Below are 23,584 nucleotides of genomic sequence, written 5' to 3'. Positions count from 1 at the left end.
TGTGAATTGTAAATATGTAAACAAATAAACGTAGATAACAGAGACAGAGTTAGATTAATTTTTATTAAATGACAAGAAGATAAACTAAGAAAAAAATTGAATATTCTTTTGGCCAAAAAAATTGAATAGAGTTGAGACCAGCAAAATTTTCAAGCAAACATCACTTCTGTCCTATGAGAAGTTCGTAGAGAATGGGCAAAGTAATTTAAGATAATGAAATTTTTCCAGAGTGAAGTAATTTAAAACTATGAAATTATTTTCCATTTCCTATTAAGCACAATAATGGCAACGAGAGCATCTGATTTTTATTTTTTATTTTTTTGTCTTTCAAAATCAAGCAATTTTTTTATTTTATGAACATGAATCTAGATGAGTTGTGTGTAAGACTTACAAGAGTTAGGATGCACATATAAATTTAAAAAAAATACAAAGATAATTACAATGACGTCCTTACATCAGCAGTAGCAAGATTTAAATTGAATCCAAAATCTTATAGTCTCATTCGTGTCAATTTTTTATTATTTGTATTAATCTTTGTTAATCACCGTATGAAATAAGATTTTTAACAACTTTTGTTTGTTTGTTAGTTTTAAAAAAAAGGACTGAAGTTTCAACCAAAGGGCCCAAATTAAAGTGATTCATGTCATGATCCAGATAATTAAAAAATGATTTATGACTCAAGTCTCAACCAAAGGGCCCAGTTTTATTCGATATCGGCTTTGCTTCGCTGAAATATTGTGCCCCCACGCCTCCACTGAGCTCAAAATGCTGTGTCTCAGTAATAAAACAAATTCTTGGCTGTTAGTTTCAACTTTCGCCAAGCAATCCTAGCCTTCCATTGCCATTTTAATTTAATTTTTTTTTTTCATTCTTCTTCCAGAATCATTCATTCAATTTCAATGGGTTGCGGGCTCTAAGTTTCACAAGCTCATTGATGATCTCAGATCTTATTGTAAGCAGATGCAAAAAGCTTCGTTCTCGTTTGGCTCAGTGACAATTGATCTTCTATACTTCGTTTTTGCCACATATTCAAGATCTCCTTTAAATCTTAGATTTGAAAATCTTTGGAAATTAAGATTTATCAATCGATCTCGAGGTTCAAAGGAGAGTGGAAGGGGAAGAACTCTACTGCTAAAATATGTGTAAGTTCTCTCTATTTCTTAGGACTTTGATTTATTCTACTTTATTCTTCTGGTTAGCATGTATTAATATTAATTATTAATTTATTATTTATTATTAATTTTGTTCATTAGCTGTTACTTCTACTTCTGCATGTTGTATTAGGAAATAAAGGGCAAGATTCAATTTGTGAAGAATGTGCATGATGTTGTTGCTAATGTCAGATAACTTGTTTCTGACATTGTTGTTATATTCGATAACACAAACAAAATTTTGTTGGTCTAACATGGTTAATTATTAGCTTTTTTGGCTTTATTCAATGACGTTTATCTAATTAATAAAGTATATATTGTGCTTTATTTAGATGGAAAAATTACTGATAAATTTGCTTCATTTGATTGAAGATTGAGGAAAGAGATAAGTTCTAGAAATCATAAACTCATTTTCATGTGAACAAAGATCAAGGGGGTGTTATGCATGGGCATTACAAAAGTTGCAAAGCTATATTAAGGATGAATGATTTGCTTATCCTTTATGGTTTATTGGCATTGAAAATATAAAAGGAATTATTTCTTGTATTAATTTTGCATATTATAAGGTCCTAAAGAGTGACATGCATTTTTAGATAATTTAAGTATCTTAAGTATTCCTAATCTTCTCATTGTGGGCTATGTATACACCCTCTATTCCCTTTTTGTTCCAAAACTTAGGTGCTTAAATTAAAGTTAATGGCAATTTCTACTCTTCGTATTGCTATTAGTATTGTGCCTTGCAATTGAATGAGATGCTTGCAGTTGAATGGGAACTTCTTTTTTAAGCACATTTTGGGGTCATTTACTGCAACCTTCACTCACCAGTGGTGCAATTTTTTGTATTGACTTTTATATACAAGTTAAGTACCTCATTGATGGATTATTGGTTAAATACTTTATAAAAAATTGAGGGGTTAATTGTTTTTAAATAAGCTACAGTAACTTTATATTTGATACTATCTTGATACCAAACACAATTGCTTCAATGTATTATAAGCCAACCAATAGGTAAGTAGCATTACTTTAGCTTCATGCTTAAAATTTAATGTTAGAAATATCTCATTATTGCACATTAAGGTTAATGACTCATGACAATGTAACATTGGCCATATATTGTGAAATTATAATCGCAATCCAAAAATAAAGAAGTCAAATTGTCAACTTAGAGAAAAGGCTATGAACATGAGCTATTAACATTAGCTATATTTTTAAAAAGAGAGCAGCCCAAGAAGAGCGAAGGCTATATAATCATTAAATGGCTTATATGACCAACACACAAGAGCATTCCAAGTAAAATATGGAATAAAAAGGGAGTGGAATTTGGAACAAATAGGAAGCAAACAAAATGAAATGAAGCATCCCAATTCCCAAGAGTAATAGAAGCAATGGCCAAAACAATAGGAAGCAAATGTAACTAACATAAACTAATGGCTGAAATAAAGGAGTTGAATTAGATAACATCATTTAGGAGGATTTGAGTTGAATTGTAAACTTGTATTTGTTCATGAAGAATATAAATAAGTATTGTGCTATCTTGAAACTATAAAGTGTATTAAAAGTTCCATTGATTTGAATAAAAGTTAATCATTTGAAATTGTTATAATTGACCATTTGTGAATGCTTAGCTAAACTCTACTGCTTCAAGTGATATTATATCACAATCAAATGGTGCCTATATTCAAGAAAAGAAAAAGAATGATTAAATACATATGGTATAGATCAATAAACTAGTTAGAATATCATGTACTTACCATCAATAAATTTGTAAAAGTCATTTGACTTGCTTTAGGTGTATTAACATTATGATCATGTTCTTCTCTAGTTGAGGTATCTTCTTTAATTGTTTCCAATATCATAGGATCATATTGTACCTAATCATGCTATAGTTGGAAAATAAATAATAGTTACTTAAAAAGCATCTTAAAAAAATAGCAAAACATAGATAGAAACTTATTAGAAGCATGCCTTTGAAGTTTTTCTAGAATCTTGTAAAGTTTTTTTTTTTGTAGGTTTGAACTCTTTGTCTTTTCCAACTTGATTCCTTTACACAATTTCTCAATCATTTTTTTTGTTTTTCTGCCATCTCTCTTTTTAAACCTAATTGTTTTACCATCACCGCCATTACCTTCATCACCACAATTTGCCTCATGATTTCCTCCATTATCATCACTATCTTTTTGTTTTATGTGAAGCTCAGCCACTTTTTTAATCAGTTTCAATATTGCTTGATGAACTAGAGAAAATACTTCTAGACTTTGTGATGCATCATTAGCCAGCTGAACAAACATAAGGCACAATTTCCTATACTGTCTTGACATTTCTAATTTAGGATTGGCTTCAATTTCCTTTCCCTTAAAATTGTACACTACACCATTTTCTTGTCCATCTCTTTATTATTATTTATATATTTCTCTAGAAGTAGCTTAACATCATGGTCATACAATACTTTTAATACATGACAACATAATATGTCTACTCGTTCAAACGTTTTACAACTATAAATAATTGTCTCTGTTAAAGGATCAAATATCAAACTATATTCTCCTCTCTTATCAATCACAGTGATCAAATAATCAAGTAAGGTAGCATCATCCTCCTCATCTTTATTTTTCTTCCTTTCATGTCTATATTTTATACATGTAGCATTACATTGATCACATTGGAGTTGGAACAAGCCAATAATATGTATAGCATTGGATTGGGGGTGTAATGGAAAAATAAAATCAAAATCTAGAAACCCCAATCACAATCGCAAGCTAATCAAATTTGTTTAAGTCAAGGTGGACAAAAGAAATACCTTTTGTATGTCGAACTTTTGAGCTTTCCTTAAGTGTTTGGACCTCTGGAGCTAACAATGTAGATTAACTCTCTTTACTGATATCCATACGAATAGCTTTCAATACAATCACCATGCTAGCGCTCCTAACATTCGTTCATCTGCGTAAAAGCCTTGAAAGATTTGATTTTGTGGCCTTAGTCAAACGTTGCTTTTCTTTTTCTCTAAGGTGTATTTGTAGCTCTCAAAAAATTTTGCCGTCAAGAGTCACTCTCTTTATTTGGAAGCTCGTCTCTCTCTATATTATATAAATTAGGGTTTTTGTCTTCCCTTATGAATTTTCAAAAAAATCACAATTATTTCAAAAATTATATCTTGAGCTAACGAAAATAAAATTTATTTTATTTTATAAATTAAATATATGATATCACATCTTATTTGAATTTATCTCACAAATTTAAATTATAGAACTAACATGATATTTTCTTATATCATGTTAGTTATTAAATTTAATTTATCATATAAAACCTAAATTTACAAGTAACACAATATAATATGATATATATTTTATGAATATATATATATATGTGTATGTGTGTATATAAAATATTACATTTTGAATTTTATATTTCATACACGCATATATATATATATATATATATATTTATTAAATAAATATTCAAATACACACACACACACAAAATTTATTTACACTAAATAAAACATTATATTTATTTAATCTAGATGCATTTCAAATTAAATGAACTTGAACATTATAGTTCGAGTTGGACTGTTCTTATGTGTAACCTCATAGGTCTATATGAAGTTGGCAGTAGATCAATAACACTATTAGCCCACAAGTCACAAGTGGTCTCTAATAAGACATTATGACTATCTAATTCATATAGGGATCAATGACATAATGTAACATATCATATAATCATATCACATCCCTTTTGTCATGCGATATTTCGATCAAGTATAAGATATAGAATTGTCATTCTTATTTGCTTGACCATTCCTTTCTCAATTTGAGTGGACTAATTATGGCAATAAAAAAATCATTTCCATTATAATATGATCATACACTTTCTTAGTCTTACTCATCGAGGGGCCCAGTAATATCTTTCAATTAATGTGAGAGACAAATTTCATCTTGATCACTCATATTCCTCTCTATGAACATTATTAAACTCAATCCTAACCTTTATAATTAGCCGATGAAAGGTGACTTTTGAGCAGGTTAAAGCTTAATAGTCATCAAATAGGAGTCTATGATAATCTCATGTCAAAAGGCTTAATGACATGGTTATATGGTTATATATGATATAAGCTCATGATTTATACCATACAACTTTCTCATAATGGGTCAGTCTAGCACCTTATACCCTTTCAAGTGCCTACGATTTTGATTTATATCTCTGTAATTAATTAAAGTAATGCTAGTCTTATTTCATATATGAGGAATCATAGATGACTTACTAAGAACATTTAAGACAATTATTATAGTTTATCCAATGATATAGTTATTATAATATCCTCCTTCTCAAATCCATAATTAACTCCAAATCTCAATTAATTAAAAAATTAGATTAAGGTAAAAACAAATTTACCAACTTCGCAAATAAGTTGTAAAAATGGGATCCTAAGTTTTTAAAATTAAAGGCCTTTTTAAAAGACTTTGTAACGGGCAAATTAGAGTTATTACCTATGCAAAAGTATGAGATCACTTTAAGGATTAGTAAATTTGCTTAAAAATCATAAAACAATGCAATTATGTGGCTTTCAGGAATATGCACTGCGGCTTGCTCGCCTCTGTGCCATGCACTATGGCACATTGCACGTTCTATGCCAGCAAAATTTTGCTGTCAAATTGACAGCTTTCTAGGCAATTTTTGACGCGCCCCATTCCTCCATTCGATATTCGATTGATGTGAACTAGATGTCTACAGAAAGCTATTTTCAAGTTATAACTAATGGCTTTGGTTTCATAACTAAATTATTACTCACATTTGGACACTCTTTTCAAAACTTCCAATTTTACAACATTTTTTTCACAAAATAAAGTGTCCAAAACTCATTCCACAAGCCAAAAGCTAGAAATACCATTTCAACCACATATAACAGACTAAAATGAAATTGCCCAACACATTAGTTTGCTCATGACACTTATAAATCACATTTTTGACAGTCAACCCCTTAATCTTAAAAATAGAAGAGGGAGCCCAAAACTCACATTTCATCATATGATCCACAACAATCACATAACATACTCAACTTTTACTTGCACTAATATTTTGACCCTACTATAGACATCACAATTCCTGTACATACACCTTAGAGCCTAAAATACACTTTAAAATTTCACATAACATATAGTGCAAATAAGTCGCAATGAATTAATTCTATTTGGCAATATTAATAATCATATACACATACAACTCAAAAGATGAAAGAGGCCTACTACTAGAATATCAAATACTATGCCTTTGATTGTTTTCCTCTGTCTGATCCTTTTAAGATATTTCCTATAATATTGAAAATAGTGGGATAACTATAACCACTCATTAACTAAGGTTCAACTAACTCATACTAATGCATGTCAATTAATTTAAATACAATTGGCAAATCAAATAATTTCAAAACATGGACATGTTTAAGAGTGTAACTCAACCTCTTGGTTTAAAGCATACACATGAGACAATGATTAATATCAAATCATAAATTATGTTTTCAAGAGTCTACATTTGCATTCTCATTCACCATAATGCATACTCATAAGATATTAATTAATCAAGGCCATGTCATTAAAAACAAGGTTTTTACATGCTTTATTTCATTAGGGTCACACTATAACAATCATGTGCCATTTTTCATTGTATGCATGATCACATCGCTTTTATATTCTCCTTATTCGTCTGACATGAAACCATGGACTCTAACACATTGGGATAGTCTATGATCTGATACTTCCCTAGCCTAAACACGTGTGAGGGGTTACCTGGCCAAGGTTCTCCCTACTCACTTATAGAACATGATTTTCCCCATTTCTCACACTGTGAGGTGTCATTCTCCCTAGACTAACTTCCTTATTGAACTAGTAGATAGCTAGTTAGGTTCGAGTCCTTCATTGAACTAGTGGGACAGTCTCTCGTTAAATAATTGGGACAATGTATAAACAACAATCCAGGCATGCCATCAACTCGAATGGAAGCCTCATCACATGGATTTAAATCTATACTCCTTTATCTAAGTGAATTCTCGCCTCTCAATATCATGCAATGCATAGATATACATAATTAAAAGCACACACTTACTTAAAAATCAAGTATGTATCATCGCATCATTGTACCCAATCATATACATGCTAATCATATAATAGAGACAATCAATTTATTTAACTCCACTTATCTATTTTATTGAATTTCTCATTCATAAATTCATTGAGCTCATCAACCTCATGTTTTTTTGAACTTTACGATTTTGATTTCATTGTACCATTCACATATCAAATCAATTGACTCCACTTAGTGCAGTTATTGAACTCCCAAGAAATCATAACATAAAAATTCACTAACAAGGTTTTAAAGAATTGTATTTAACATATCATTGCATTTTTGTGCAAGAATCATCATAGTGGATTTTCAAGCAGTTTATACCATACTCACATTTTATTTAATTCACACATTTCTATTATGAAATGATAAACTAATTAATGCATAAGGTAGAATTCTCCCAGTTATCTTAAAGAGGTTAAAGGTTTCACCTCTCAAATACTCACTCCCAAAGCTTCCAAAAAGCTTAAATGGTGCCAAAGTGATTACTCTATAAAAAATTACGATATAATTCATCAATATCTAAGTTTTGGATAATTTTCATTACTAACTCAACACTTCTTCATGCTCGAGATCCATTCTTTTTCTCCAACAGAAATACCTATAGGGTTTCTTAACTTCTTCTAACCCATATTGACCTCATTGAACCCTTATATAGCAATTAATGGAGTCACATTGTCCCAACTAACATATTTATAGGGAATTTTTAGATGTTAAATGCTCCCTAAACATCAATTATTATAAATCCATAAATATCAAGTTTCATTAGCTCAATTTACTCTCATTAACTCTATTTAAGTCAATAGCTTAGGATTTATCGCCTTTATAGATTGAAAATCATCATTATTCACCAAATCTTAACTTCCATCATCAAGAAAAATGGAAGAAATAAGTAGATTTAAACTTGAGGATCTTACCTCTAATGTTTAGAAACTTCAAATCACTCTAAAACTTTAAATCTCCCAAGCCCTAGCATTGCCCTTCAGTTGCTTCTTTGCTTCTCCTTTGTTTCTTCTCTTTTTTTGCTTTATTTCAAGATCTGATTACAGCAAAAAAGTGTCCATGAGCCACGGCGAACCCACAATGCACCGTGACACATGGCACAAAGGGCATCTTCCCCAGGCATGTGCCATGGTGGCCTGATCTATGAGTCGTGATGCATGACATAGAGCCTTCCCCTTCAGATTTTCTTTCTCTTTTTATTCTTGGGTGACCCGACTTCCTTCAAATTTGTGTTTAGGGCTGGAAAAATAACTAAACACGCCCGTTAGACCTTTCTTGCCACACCTCTCTAATAAACTCAATTAATCTAATTCAGGCTCAATTAATCTGATTTAAAATTTGACAACTAAAGAGAAATTTATCAAATAACAAAAGAGAAATTCAGTAAATAATAATATTTATGATATAATGATTGGCCTTAGAATATAATTTTCAATAGTCTAAACTTTAAAAAGCTAACGAAGCATATATGAACTCTGCAATATCAACCTTGCTAACACATCATGTGTCTCAAATTCACGTTGCAATATATTATAGTACTTGTTTTCTACAGCTTGTTCAAACCTTTGAAAGAATTGATTGATATTCAATTTAGGACTCGTACAACTCTTTACACATGCATTTATATTTTCACTAATTTAATGTTTCTCATACCAAGTGTCCTTAAGCTCTTTATGTAACATGTTGCCCATTTCTCTTTTATTTCATACATGGACACTAACTATGTGTTTCCTCCCATATTATGTTTTAATAATAATTTTTTCCATGCTTTTTCAAACTTTGTTTCATCCTAACAATGATACATACAATGGTTAAAATCACTCAAGATATGGGACTAATTATTTTACAAGTTTTTAAGATACTTATTGCATTCCTTGAAATATGCCATATGCACAAGGCATGTGATACATTTGGTATCACTTCTTGTAATGCTCGTACCATTATAGTATCTTGGTCAATAAAAACAGTTAATGGCTTCACATTTTTGTTTGCACACAAAAAAGTCTCAGAGCCATTTAAAACTTTCAATAGTCTCATCATATAATAAGGCAGTTTTACATATCACCCTTCCTTTATAATGGTTTATGCTAGAGAAAATAGCAAGAGATCTATGATCACAATTTGTACAATAAGTTGTATCAAGTGAAAAAACTTCTCCAAAGTAAGCATAGTCAATCAACATATGTGCATTAGCCCACAACACATTTGTAACTTGCTTCTCCAAATCCATTTGATGAGCATGAAAAAAAAAAAGATGTATTTTCTATCAATTGTTCTTTAAAGTAGCCAAAAATGCATCTGGCTTCACCATAAGACATGGCTTCTCTCCTTAACTAATTATAAATAAAACAAATACAAACCAAGAAGATGTAAGAACAAAGTTATAAAACAAATCCAGTCACCCAACACGTATGAGCCACGAAGAAGCAAGATTAATGTTATAAAATCAAATTGAAGTTATATATGCAATACACATACGGAGGTCTAAAACAAGCAATCAAGTGAGCAATATATTTATATAAATAAAATTGCATGTATATAAAATGAAGAAACAACCACCGATAAAAACAAGAGGAAGCATCAACCCATTGACAAAAATATACAGCCAGCTAATTTACCCCTCTTCCTCATTGATGAAAATAACAAGATTTTACTCATTATTGTATGATTTTAATGAAATCTCTTTTCCATCGATAAGATTTTCTTCCCAAACTCTGGCAACAAAACTTTTTGGAGGTAAGGCATGATTTTCCCTCTCTGGAACGAATAATTGTTGAAGAATAATGAAAAACAAATTAAATTAAAATGGCAATGAAAGGCAGGGATTGCTTGGTAAAATTGACAGTCAAGATTTTGTTTCATAATTGAGACGCAGTGTTTTGAGCTCAGCGTAGGCGCAACGTCCAGCGGAGCTAAGCTGATCCCGTTTTATTCATTTTCATTTTTCGGGCGAGAAAGCTGATTGTTCGCCTGCTTTCCAGAAGGTCGCATATAATGGAAAATATATATATATATATATATATATAGATTCAGGTTTTTGCATACTTCCAGCCGCCCGAATTCCGCCTCCTCGGCGTTGATTCGACCACCACTGGACGACGGCAAAGAACCTCTTTCACGTCCGAATCATTCTTGCCGAAGGACAGAACCGTTCTCCACTTCCGACCGTCCTGGAAGACAACAAGATACGAAGCATCAGAAAAGGCTAAACCCACTGACAACAACTAAAGCAAAGAAACCGTTTGGTTAAACAATCTGCATGCCCGTTCAAAAGAGAACCAACTTCAAAAGATAGAACCAGCAGTCGAAGAGTAAGGAGGACGAAACCGAATTGAACACAAGAAAGAAAGCACGAGAGTAGGCTTCGACTTTTTGATTGAGTCGAACAACTGAGAGGCTTCCCAGAGGTAACCTTTTATATTCTGACCTTCCCCCCTCAAATTTGAACTTGCTGGGTTGGTTAAAAATGGAGCTGATTCGTTCTTGTGATGATTCAATTCTTTAAGAATGGGAAAGGCTTCCTTTTCCTCTTCTTCTTCTTCTTCTTCTTCTTCTTCTTCTTCTTCTTCCATTTTTCTGGCTGTTTGCTCTGGTAGTTTGTTGATTGTACAAACTATTTTATCCAAGTAGTGGCATTTTCCACGCCCTCAATCCCGCGTGAATGAGTAAAATTTGGGCAAACCATATCTGTCTGAACGATTCTGTACGCAGCATTTTACTGAATTGTATGATTGTATCTATTTAGGTGCTAATTTGACAGCCAAGAATATAAATAGCTTCTCTTTTAGCTGTGTTTGTATTTATTTCCCTTTAGGTAGTGTTGCCACTGTACCATGAATTAAATATTTTCTGTTGTAATTTAAGCTCATGTATTCGAAGAAGTCTTCCTTTTCAAGTGTTATTTCTACATTTTTTACAAGGCGTGTACCAATTTCGAAACTAGATCAGTTTTTGTTAAATGTTTAACTGATACCAAAAACTGAAAAAGCATTTTTGAATAACCGTGTTGTCTTTTTTTTTTTTTTTGGCAGCTGAGTGCACAACTCCAATTTGTCATACCATCCTTCTTCTTGTTAGGGCTTGGAGGGTTGCAGACTTGCAGTTTTCCTGTATAATTACGCACTCACTAACCATGCCATACATAGGAGTGCCAAAATGATTTCGATTTTCATGCTGTAGAATATTGCGATTCCTCCATAGTTTTGCATCAGCATTTGAATTGAAAATTATCAACTTGATCGGGCTATCTAGGAAGTGATTTTGTTTCTTGCTTTTTGAATTCCTGTAAAGGAAAGCAAGTGATCTGTTTGGAGGTTTGATTATGGAGGGTGAAACATTTATTTCTCACAAACCATCGACTCCTTCATCGCTCAACCCTCCTCGGATAATCTGCCACGTGTATGTTCATCCAACTTTTAATCAGTAATTATGCTAGCAATTCTTATCTCTGATTTTGGTAGTTATTTATTTATTTTTCCAAGCCGTTAAAAGTAGAAATGTCTTGTTTTTTTAAAAAAATTTATTATGTTGTGTTTGCGAGGATACTAGGATAGTCACAGTATTACCAATGCTTTTTGAGTGGGTTCCTGAGAGGTTAAATGAAGTACCTTGACAAGTGAGCTTTGGAGCATGTCATGTCATGTGCTAAGGGCTCTTTCTTAGGTTTGAGGCGCCAACAAAAAATTTACTGATGATATATCTCCCTATCTTGTTAATTTAGTGATCGAATGTAAGTCATAATTTTGACTGGTCGTTCAAGGGAAGCATACAGGTTGCTTAATATTAAGAGAATTTTGTTTTTTCATTAGACATGGTGGGTAACCGGTGGCTTACCAGGAAATGGGTAATTTGATTAAAGGAAAAGCATTACAAATACCCTTAAATCTATGGGTGGACATCTTTCTGCAGAAACATTGAAATTTTCAGCTTCATTTAGTTAAAAATATATTCAAAGGTGAAATTTGCAGCCTTTGATTGATTTGCTTCTTTTAAGTTCCCTGTCATGTTAGTATTTGCTATAAAAGTTAATCTTTTTTCTCTTCATTTCTTTTCAAAGGTTTCTTCTTTGTATTTGTACTGATTAAATCCCTCCCCTTACTTGCCTCCTTTTTTCAAATTATTTTAAGACAGGTGTCATAAGCAATTTTCCCAGTACACATGCCCTCGATGCAATTCGCGATACTGTTCTCTCCAATGCTACAAAGTAAGCAGAGTTGCACTAATGCTGATTTTGAGCTGGTTCAATGTTTTGATGATAAGTCATGTGTCAAAAGCTCTTTCAATGGCTCCTATATCATTAAACAATTGTGGCCGATTACATTATGTGGCTTGTCATGAAATTATATCCTCCCAAATTTTTTTACTTGAAAAATTTTACCATACGGGGAATAATTATTTTTAAGCTGGTTTATATATTTGGTTATTCACTTGAATGATTGATAAGGTATGGCATCATCAAGGATATTTTTGACGTGGATTCCTTTGTTTTGCTTCATTGTATTTCTCCTCTTCATTTTGCATCTGCCACATCTTTCAATTTAGAGGATGGTATTGGTTCCGCTCTGAAAATGTATAAGGTTTCTCTAGGCTATGCTTGGAAGATGCCTATCCAACCAGACAAATATTCTGGTGTATTAGTGTTTGAATATGTAGACGTGGATATGTTTTTTGAACTTCTTTTACATTAGCGAATGTGAAGGAGTCCATCTCCTCAGATAGGACTTTCGTTTCGGCAATTGGTTATTCATTCAATGAATGCGTATATTTTGAAAATTAGTTGATGCCCTCATTCTCTTTTTCTCACACGTACACACAGAGCATGCATATATACTGTGACTTCTATTTTTTTTTCCTTATAAGATATAATTATTGGGATTAGTGATCCTTGATTTTTGTAATTTGGACAGTCTCACAGTCTTCGCTGTACTGAATCATTCATGCAAGAAAATGTAGTTCAGGAGCTTCAGCAAATGCATCCTGATGATGAAACCAAACAGAAAATGCTAGACATACTGAAAAGATATCATTCAGAAGAGGAATCTGATAGTATGGATGAGGATTGTAAGCCTCCATATTTTTACTGTTCTGTCAGTCCTTTTGGAATTTTTTCTCCACTCTCGTTTGAAACTGGATAATATTCACTTTTCATTGACAATTTTTTCTCAGTAAAGTTGGAATATTGACTGCGTAGTACCGGGAACTATATTTCACCAATATTAGTAAGAAAAAGTATTAACGTTTCCATGCGTTTTATGCCCTTTTTTGCTTATTTAAATAAATGTTTATGGTATATAGAGTTATTTCTGTAAATGATTGATACTATAAGGTTGCAACTTAGTTGCTGATTGATGTACAGCAGCATTTCAAGGTTCCGAAGCCCAGGTTGGGCAGTAATTTAATCTGAGAATTTGTATGAATTCTCATTGCAGAAGTGTGCTGTTATTATTTTGTGATCATCACTTTAAAAATTTGTTCTAGCTATTCTTACTATTAGTTCTTTTGAGCTATCCAAAGTGCTAATAAAGAATGCTACTAATAGCTGGTTGTTTTCTTGGCTTTCGTAGATCCTAGTCTGTCTGCGGAGATCATAGAGAAGGTTTTGTCTGGTATTTTCCATTATATTCTCTATAGTTGTTGATGTTTGTGTTTGCTTATAAGTTGCTTGTGTATCTCCTTACTGTTTTGGCTTTACACTGCATGTGGTTCGTATTTCCGGAAATGCTAATTTGTAGTAGGATCATCTAAAATTTTTACTTTTCAAAATCATCTTTTCTTGTGCATCCCACAGTTGTCTGAGGCAGTTATGCTTTCATTTGTCTTCCACATCTACAGGAGGTGAAGTCAGCTTTGATGATTTATCCATGGAAGAGAAGAAGCGGTTTCAAAGGGCCATTGCATCAGGGGAATTGAGCAAGATGTTTAAACCATGGGATCCGTGGTGGTTCAAGCCTTCTGCTAGAAACATCTCTTTGAGTAAGGAAGGAACTCAACTTGTCCATCCCCTTTCAGAGGAGAATGAAGTGGAAGATGTCATTGGAATTAATGAATGCAGTGACATCCCTCCTGGTCCTGAAACCCCACTTCCTCCGGTTAGCAGTCTTAGTTCAAGAGAGCCGTCGCCCCTTTTAACCGTTCACCTGGTTGATATCTTGTATAGCTACTGCTTCACTCTTCGCCTGTACAACGGAGACTGGAGGTCAGATGCTTTAGGGTCAGCAATGGTTGCATTGAGTGTTTCCTCAGTCTTGGGTCAAGGTGAGCAGCCAGAGAGTGTACTTGAAGCTCTCTCTTATTGCTTGGAGCAGGTGTGCTCGCCAGCTTATAGACACATGGGAGGGCTACAATTTGGTTTGAATCTAATTGACGATGTGATAGGTTTACTTTCATTGGGAAGTTCTGCTTTGGTGTGCGCCCTTTCTGATATGAACCGGTTGATTCAATCAGGGGAAAAGGAGCTCAAATCTAGTAAACCCAGAAAACAGAGGAGGGATGAGATTAGAAGTAATCTTAAAATGGCACAAAGGAAGGTATATTTCATCATGTGTTGGGTTCATGAGCAGCATGAGGAAGCTTGGTGTTCCTTGGCTGCCATTGTACAAGCAGAAAAGACATCTGTCATGGAGTTGGAATGGAGTAATAGAAGGGAAGGATTGAAAAGTAAACCGAAAACCAAGGGCAAATGTTTGATTGAGGAGATAAAGTGAGTTAGGTTGGCAGATTGCCATCTAACTCCCTTTTTTTTCTTCACTATTTCCCTGTATTTATAGGTGCTAATGCTTGAACTGATTAGTGTACGCGTAGCTGTTGTAGATCCATATATTTTCTTATTGAAATGAGTTTTCTCATTTGGATGGATTTGGCATTCTTGCGTGTGGGAAAGACTCATTCAATGGAAGGATACTGAATATAGCAAAATTGTCTTTTTTTAATCAATAGTTAAGTTTTTATTTTTAGAGCTGGTAATATAGGCAGGATGGGCTTATTCAAATTGAGCTTAAAATATTTTATCCTTTTAGCCAAGCTCGGTTCTAGCTTTTTTTGGTTAGGTTTGGGTTAACCCATTAGGCTTAGTTAAAATTATCAACTTCATATGCCTCTAAAGTCAGAAAAATTCTGACGATTAGGCTTATTCGAGTTTGGTTTAATTCAAGTTGAGTTTATTCGAATTGAGTTTAAAGTATTCTATTTTTTAAAAAAAGCTTATATAGTCAAGCTCAAACTTAACTTTTTTTGTGAGGGTTAAAGCTGGCTTGTTGGGCTTCAACCAAATTACCCGCTCTAGTTATATTAGGTTGTGGTTGAATGAATGGCTAGAGCTGTAATGACCAATATAGGTAAAGTTGGGAAAACGGGCTAAACCCATTAGGCCTACTCGTTTAACCTTTACAATAGGAGGGTCGAGCTTACAATTAGGATCTTAAAATGAAAAACGGTCTCAAACGAGCTGGCCCGTTTAGGCCCTAATTTGAGGGCCAGCCCGTTTAAGCCCTTATAATTTTTTTTATATCATGGACATGACGAGTGATGACTGGTGGGTTAGACAAGAATTGTGTGAGCTAGAGCCCATATTTACTAAAGGACAAAAGGAGGGAGTTAAAAAAAAACCAAACCTAATCTAAATCTTGGTTTACTTTCATGTGTCTTTTGGATCGGTTTGAGGCTGTGAAGACTGAAGACAGAAGTAAAGTGAGGTTGTAAGGCTCTGCGCCTGAGTATGGGGACAATGAAGTTGCGATCATCACGTTCAGTGAACTGTGTGAATGAGCGCTCTTATCTCTAAATCTTCTCGTCATAGAGGACATCCACTGCTGTAGTCGCCTCCGCCGTTGATTGTTGTCTGATCTATGTTCCATGCTGCTAGCTGTCGTGTTTTCCTCACAGCTCGCCGTCGTCCGATCTCCCTCCTCAACTCAAAATCAACATTTAAAGGATGTAGTTCTAACCCCCGTCGTGACGCCGATCTTTCACCGTGTTACCATTACCTTGGAGGTCGTGCATTAACGTATTTCTCCCATCAGTCTGAACACAAGTTCACCAATCACTAAGGCTGAAGACTTCTCTTCTTTTGCTTGCGTGTTCTCTGTTCTCGCAAATTCACAAAGTCGCGATAATATTCTCGGTTCCTAAGTTCATAAAGTCCTCATTCATCAATGTTGTGCTCGTAATCTTCGACCTTCCTTCATTTGTTAAATCACACATAGTTGCTTGCACAGGTTTGAGATTTCTCCTCTTTTGCTTGGGTATTTAGGTGTTCTGTTCCAGCTTTAATTTATGAGTAATTTATTCCTTTTACTTTGATGTAATGCAGTAGGTAGACAGTATTTGAAATTTATAATGTCTGCCTCACAATCACACAAGAGTAAGAGAAAGGCAACCAATGTCTGTAGCAATGACTTAGTCAAGTGTGATGATAGAACATTGGTTATGAGTGGTATGATCCCTAGTTTAGCTACTGGCAGTGGCAATGTTGTTGGAAAAGATAAAGGAAAAGTGCTTGCTAGTGTAGTTCAAGAGGCAGAGGACGTGTAGGTGGATGATGAATTGAAAACTCAAAGGTCCAGAGGTAAGTCATGTTCTTCTGTTCAAGAGACTGATGAATCCAAGTCTAAAAAAGCTAAAACTTTAACCTCTGATGTTTGGAAGTATTTTTCTAGAATTAAGGTTAATGGGAAACTTAAAGCAAGGTGTAATGGCTAAAACATTCTCACACCACTAAAACACAATTAATAAATAAAACTTATGATAATCAGAGGATTAGCTCAAAGAGTGATTACCAAGTTTTAATCCAAAAGAAGGAATCCTAAGTTTTTTAAATAGAAATGAGTTAAAATCAATTAAAATCTTTTATATCAGAGTAAAAGTAAGTTTTGAAAGCATAGAATACCTCAGAAGAGTAAAAGAAATCGAAAACAGTTAAAAAACAAAACATGTGTTGTGATACAGAGCAATATGCCATGGCTTGTGCATGCTTTGTTGCAGCGTGTTACTCTCTGTGCCATGCGCTGCGGCTCAGGTGCCATGCACTGTGGCGCGTTGCACAAAATTTTTGCTGATTCTGCTGTCACTTGACAGCAGAATCGGGGGAACTTCTAACTTGCCCCAATTCTCCATCCGTGGTTCGAATGACGTGATCTGGGTGTCTATAGAAAGCTCTTTATATGAAATAGCTAATGGCATGGGTTTTATTTCTAAAACATGTCACACTAGGAAGTTAGACACCCAAACATAATTTAACCACTTTCAATACTTTTACACAAAATGGGTGTCTAAAACCCTCAACAAGTGCTAAAAGTTTTTTCTAACACTTGAACCATATCTAATAGACCTAGGATTATCAGTACAACACATCACAAGCACTGAAATATTAGTATAACAAAAATTCACCCCTCAACCCCATTTTACCAAAAACCAAACGGGGATAATTTGCCATTGCATTTAACTCAAATCATTCAGAACATGCTCAAATCTTCATTTCTACACTTGCACTAGTATTTTGACCCTATAGACACACACACACACACACACACACACACACACACACACACACATATCAACATACACAAAGGCTAAGGGCTCAAAATACAATTCTAACATTTTCAACAACTAAAATAGTGTGAGTGTGGTAATATGCATCCTAGAATTGGCAATTCATATACCATTACACAATTAAAGCTAAACTAGAGATATACAGTAGAAATATGCTAATTTCCTGCCTCTTTAGGCCTCTCCTTCTCAACACCAGAGTTAGAGCTTGAAAAGTATTAAATAAGAGGGGTGAGTCTAGTCACTTAATAACCATGTTAAACCTATCCTATGCAATTATATATCAATTATAAAAAAAATATATGCACAAGGAAATCAAATATGTAAAACAAGTCCACATATATCACAATTTATCATTTATCACTCTATAGGTTCTTTACTCACATAACTAGGTACATTGTCACCATATTCTTAGATATGTGACATGACCCATACTCTTGCAACTCACCACTACTTAGCACGTGTGACACGTCTTCTATACTCTTAGGCAATGATCAACCAACCTTATATCCTCTTTATTTTCTTAGATTAAAACCATGAGCTATAACATTGATTAGGGCTCCGTCTGTGTGATTGGATTACCCAAGCTCATTAATCGTGAGGTGTGACCTAGCCAAAGATCACAGGACTCACTCTCGGACCATGGCTTCCCCCATTCTCGAATTCCTAGGGTGTCTTATACCCTAGGCTATTCTCCTCATTGAACCGGTGGAGATAGCTGGGTTTTAGTCCCTCGATAAATTATAGGACAGTCCCTCGACAAACAGTGGGACAAGGCTATAGTCCCTGTGCATCGGAGCGCGGCCTAAATACCATATGAGTTTTTCTCTACTCTCAATCCCTAGGCAAACTCCTGTCACTAATCATGTCATAATCAATACCCACTTGTGTTTGCTTTTTCACTTTCATTTACTCACTATTACAACAACCATGTTGGGCTCACAAACTTGTGCTACCCAAGTGTGTATTCTCATTATTTTCTCATCAACGAACAAATACCTCTACACGTCATCTCATTCATGTTTCAACAACAAAAGCATGTTCATAGTTAAAATCCTCTTGACTTTGCATGTTGCATTTTCAAGTCAAAAATAGTGTTTCCATGCACTCAATGAAATATATACATAGTTTTTAATTTAACAATCCATCCTATGCATGTAACATTCACAAACTCACATTCAACAACCAATTAACAATCAATTAACATATAACTACCCAAAGTAGAATTTTCCCTCAGTTACCTCAAACCTTTAAGAGGTCAAAGTTTACCCCTTAATTAATAAGCTTCCAAGCTTGAATTTCCACTCCAATAGGTGACCAAGAGCCAAAACTACAATCAACCAAGTTGAATTCCATCAACATAATTAACTCAACATTTAAACTTTCAATCTCTACTTCTAAATAGCTGAACCTTCACTTTACAAGAGGTGGAGCCTAACCATTGAGTTTAATAATTACCTTTAGCCCCTAATAGCATTAATGAGCCATTAAATCCCCATTAATGGCATCACAAACTTCTAACCACCCATAATAAATGGGATTTTCAAACACTAATGGTGCCCAACAACCCAAGATACCAAAACTCAATATACCTAGGTTTAAATATTCTAATCTACTCCTATTAACTTCATTTGAGTCAATAAATTTGAACCCATAGACTAAAATCTCACTTTCACTATCAAACCCTAGCCATAAATTCATAAATATAGAAGAAATAGGGAGATTAATGAGTATGATACTTATCTTGAGTATTTGTAGCCTTTAAAATACTATGAAAGTCATCCCCAAGTAAACCCTAACAGAGCATTGGTGCGTCCTTTCTTTCTTTCCTCTTCTCTCTATTTCTATCTCATTTCGTGTCTAATAAACTACAGAAAATGGCAGCATATGGCACAAAGAGGTCTTCCCTCTCTCAGAAATGGCTGTGTGCCACGGCGGATGATCTATACACTACGACGTATGGCACAACAACTTCAACTCTTCTTTTTCTTCTCCTTTCGATGCTCGGGTGGCCCGCCTCAATACCAGACCCACAACTAGGGCTGAAATACGACTAAATATGATTATTAGATTTCTCTAGCCATACATCACTTCAACTTACTTAATTACCCTAATTAGGTTTAATTAATTAAGGAATTAAAACTTGGGATGTTATAATAATTGTCAAACTTTACTAGCATCCAGTGGGGCTAATGGTACCTCACATTTAAATAGGCATGCTACATCTTGTAAAGTTTTGGACAAATTTCATGATATTGGGGTGATTTATTGGATAAAGAAGGCAATATTTGGTGTCAAAATTAATAATATGCGAATTCAGAGGATTATAACTATGGCCATAATTGAATATGATCTTCCTTATTCCTTTGTTGAATACAAGAGGATCAAAGAACTACTTTTGACATTGAATCTAATGTTAGGTTCTTTACTAGAAAAACTGTTGTTGCTAATGTTATGAAATTCTTCCTTCGACAAAAAGAAAATCTGAAATAAAAGTTGAAGAGAAGTAATAGTAAAATTTGTTTGATATCTGATTGTTAGACTTCTATGACTTCTGAAGAGTATATTTGTTTGACAACTCATTTTGTGGATGAAAGGTGGAAATTATGTAGTAAAATACTTTCATTTTGTAAAATGAAACCTCCACATTTTGGGATAGAGCTAGCTAGAAAAGTGCATGAATATTTGACTAATTGGGGGATTGAGAATAGATAGTCTCCATTACCTTAAACAATGCATCTGCAAATGATAATATGTGGGACATATTGAAAGAGAGGTTGAGTTTGCAAGATGATTTCAAATTAGTAAGTAATGGAGAAGTTTTTCTTGTGAGGTGTTGTGCTCATATTCTAAAGTTGATAGTTCAGGAGGGTTTGAAAGTTACAAGTTCTGCTTTGCATAAGATTAGAGAAAGTGTTAAATTTGTGAAAGCATCAGAGGCAAGGTCAATTCTTTTTAAACAATGTGTTAAGTAAGTTGGTAGCATTAACACCTCAATGGGCTTGCGACTATATGTGCCCACTAGATGGAATTCCACTTACACAACACTTGAAAGTAGAATTAAATATTGTCGTGCTTTTGCACACATGACTGTCAATGGTACAAATTACAAGTTTGGTCTTACAAATGATGAGTGGTCTAGAGCAGATGTAATGTGCAGCTTCTTGAGGCCATTTAGGAAGATTACAAGGTTGATTTTTGGGTCATCATATCGTACATCAAACTCTTATTTTATGCAAATTTCTAAAATTGAGGTGTTGCTTGATGCAAATATGAAGAGCCTTGATCTTGTGATTCAAGAGATGGCTAGGAAAATGAAACAAAAGTTTGACAAGTATTAGAATGAGTACAGTGTCATTCTTGCACTTGCAGTAGTTTTTGATTCAAGATGGAAGTTTAATATAATACAATATTGCTATATGAAGATTGACCCTATCACTTGCCATAAGAAGGTTGCTAATATTAAGAGCAAGTTAATATTCATGTTTAATGAATATTCAAGTATGGGGACATCTACCAATCTTGGAGTTGATGGGGCTGCAAGTGGATCAAATTATAAAGCTTCAATAGTTACTATTCATCATTCTTTCTTGGCTTCAAGTGTTTCAACATCAACCTCTTTTGATAATGCCTTTGATGTAAGTTTTGAATTCCTTGTGTTTTTAAATTTTTTCACCTTTTTCATTAATCTAGTATTTTTTTTTGATATTTTTTTAATCATTTATACATATATGATGCAGGATTATCAAGATATTTATGCAATTATGGACCATTCTTCCTTAGATAAGTCTGAACTTGAAAATTATTTGGAGGAACTAATACTGAAGCCTAATAGTTGGAAAGAATTAGATGTCTTAAACTAGTGGAAGAGTAATCAACATCAATACCCAATTCTTTCAAGGATGGCGACTGATATTCTTAGCATTTCGATCACTACAGTAGCTAGTGAATTAGCTTTTAGCATTGGTTCGTGCGTCTTAACAAAGTATCAGAGTTTCATTATTTCAGCTAATGTTTAGGCTATCATTTGTGTTCGTAATTGGTTACATGGTTTTATGTACAATGGTAATTTTAATTTATATTCATTTTTTTACCATGCAAATTGCAAACAATATGAGAAATAATAACTATAATTGTGTGAGCATTTTTGTTTATTATTTGTTGTAGATAATGAAGGTGAAGAAGAAGAAGAAAGTCTTGATATTTTTGCCCTTAATGAGAGCTATAAGTGGATCACAGTTGAATTTTGTTGAGCTTGATGATAGTAAAGAAGAAGAAGATAATGATGATGCTATCAATGTTTGAGTTGTTGAGTATTTATGTGTATTTATTTAAATATTTTCATGAAACTATGGTTCTTGGTAGTGGATACTGAATAGATTCAGCTCATCTTGACTTCATTGCATGTTATCATTTTCATTTGTATTGTGTTTCTGACATCTAGCGCATTTAGATGTTGTTTTGTTCTTTTGAATATTGCTACTTGTTGAGCTTATTGCTACTTGTTTATTGTGGTTAGTTTGGTTGTTTATTGTTTCTTGTTGTTTAGCTTATATCATAAATGAATGATTGAACCAATTTTAATTTGAAAAAAAATATAGAAAAGAAAAAGGCAAAAGGGCTCGAACCCTACAAGGTCGACCTTAAGCCCGTTATGCTAATGGCCAGACTTTAGGATTGAGCCCTTCAAAGGAAATTCAGGCTTAAATGAGCTGGCCTTTTTAGGCCTGAGCCTGTCAAGGGTTGGCCCTATAGGGCCGAGCCAGCCCATTTTTTCAACTCTAAATATAGGTTATATGGATTATATTATTTGAAACTCTCTCACACACAATTATCTGAATTTTTTTTTTTTAAAAAGATGGGATGGGATGGGATATAAACACTAAAAAAAACTCAGACTTCTCTTTGCTATTCAATAGCTAACGTTACCAGCGGGCCCATTCTTCAAATTGAGTTTAGAGAAAAACGAAATGCACAAGTAAAGCAATCATCATTATATTGTCAAAATTAGCTAAATTATATTGTAATTGTAAGGATACTTATAAGACTAATTTTAAAAGGTAATTTATAAATTATTTTATCAAAATCTCTTTTTTTTTTTCAAAATGAAAAGGCACATGGTTTCTAATTTCATTCAGTCATTCATACTATTTTCCTCCCATTCTATTTCTTTTGTAAATTCTTAAACTTACTTAAATTTTAAATTTTTTTATAGAAAGTAAAAAAGAAAAGGAACTAGAAGTAGAAGAGATGATTTTAATAAGCAACCTTTCCTCTAGTGAAGAAGATAAGGGAGGAATTTTAATTATGATTTTAATGTTCTGTTTAGTCTTTTATAAAATCTACAGGAGAAAAAGGGGGAAAGGTTTATTTCAATTTCTTTTGGATGTAAAATTGGCTTTGCAACCCTAAGTCAAGATTCTTTTTTTAATTTTTTGGCCGCAGAAATTTATATTCATATCATTCAAACATGGAAGAGTTTACAAATACCAAAAGACACAACCCCAAAAAATGCGAACTGGTACCAAGTCCACTGAGGTAAATTAAAGGGAACAAATAATTACATGCAAGCAAGATTTTGATGCAACGAGTTAGGTATAATCCAGTTCTCAAGCAACAATATAATGCATTGCATGCAAATTTTGAAAATCTTAAATTTCTCTCTCTCCAATACCCAATATTTCTATGATTAGATGATGTTGACCTAGGATTACCTAAGAGGATTTTTGTTGTTTAACAGTAATCTATGATGATGGGTTTGTATCTTTCATTTTTTC

The 23,584-nt window shown here is 33.6% G+C and overlaps 1 protein-coding gene across 4 annotated transcripts; it reads left to right on the top strand.

Annotated features, from left to right (window-relative positions):
* Positions 1-10,203: 10,203 nt before the first annotated feature.
* On the top strand, positions 10,204-15,217 carry LOC129290768 (uncharacterized). 4 transcript variants are annotated; one of them, XM_054927731.1, is made up of 7 exons: positions 10,204-10,672; positions 11,297-11,374; positions 11,556-11,663; positions 12,396-12,468; positions 13,172-13,325; positions 13,829-13,870; positions 14,097-15,217. In XM_054927731.1, exons 3-7 carry the CDS (start codon positions 11,587-11,589, stop codon positions 14,966-14,968), a joined length of 1,218 nt encoding a protein of 405 aa, XP_054783706.1. In that variant the 5' UTR covers positions 10,204-10,672; positions 11,297-11,374; positions 11,556-11,586; the 3' UTR covers positions 14,969-15,217. The 4 variants fall into 4 exon arrangements, with proteins under 4 accessions (XP_054783706.1, XP_054783707.1, XP_054783708.1 ...); XM_054927732.1 differs by lacking the exon at positions 11,297-11,374; XM_054927733.1 differs by having other exon boundaries at positions 10,206-10,672; positions 11,297-11,663; positions 12,392-12,468.
* The last annotated feature ends 8,367 nt before the right edge of the window (positions 15,218-23,584 follow it).

This window comes from Prosopis cineraria, unplaced genomic scaffold (genome assembly GCF_029017545.1).
Source record: "Prosopis cineraria cultivar Desert tree isolate PC_DT_omini unplaced genomic scaffold, ASM2901754v1 PC13, whole genome shotgun sequence".
Taxonomy (NCBI): Eukaryota; Viridiplantae; Streptophyta; class Magnoliopsida; order Fabales; family Fabaceae; genus Prosopis; species Prosopis cineraria.
The sequence above is the reverse complement of the archived record's forward strand: the minus strand, read 5'-3'. Positions and strand labels throughout refer to the sequence as shown.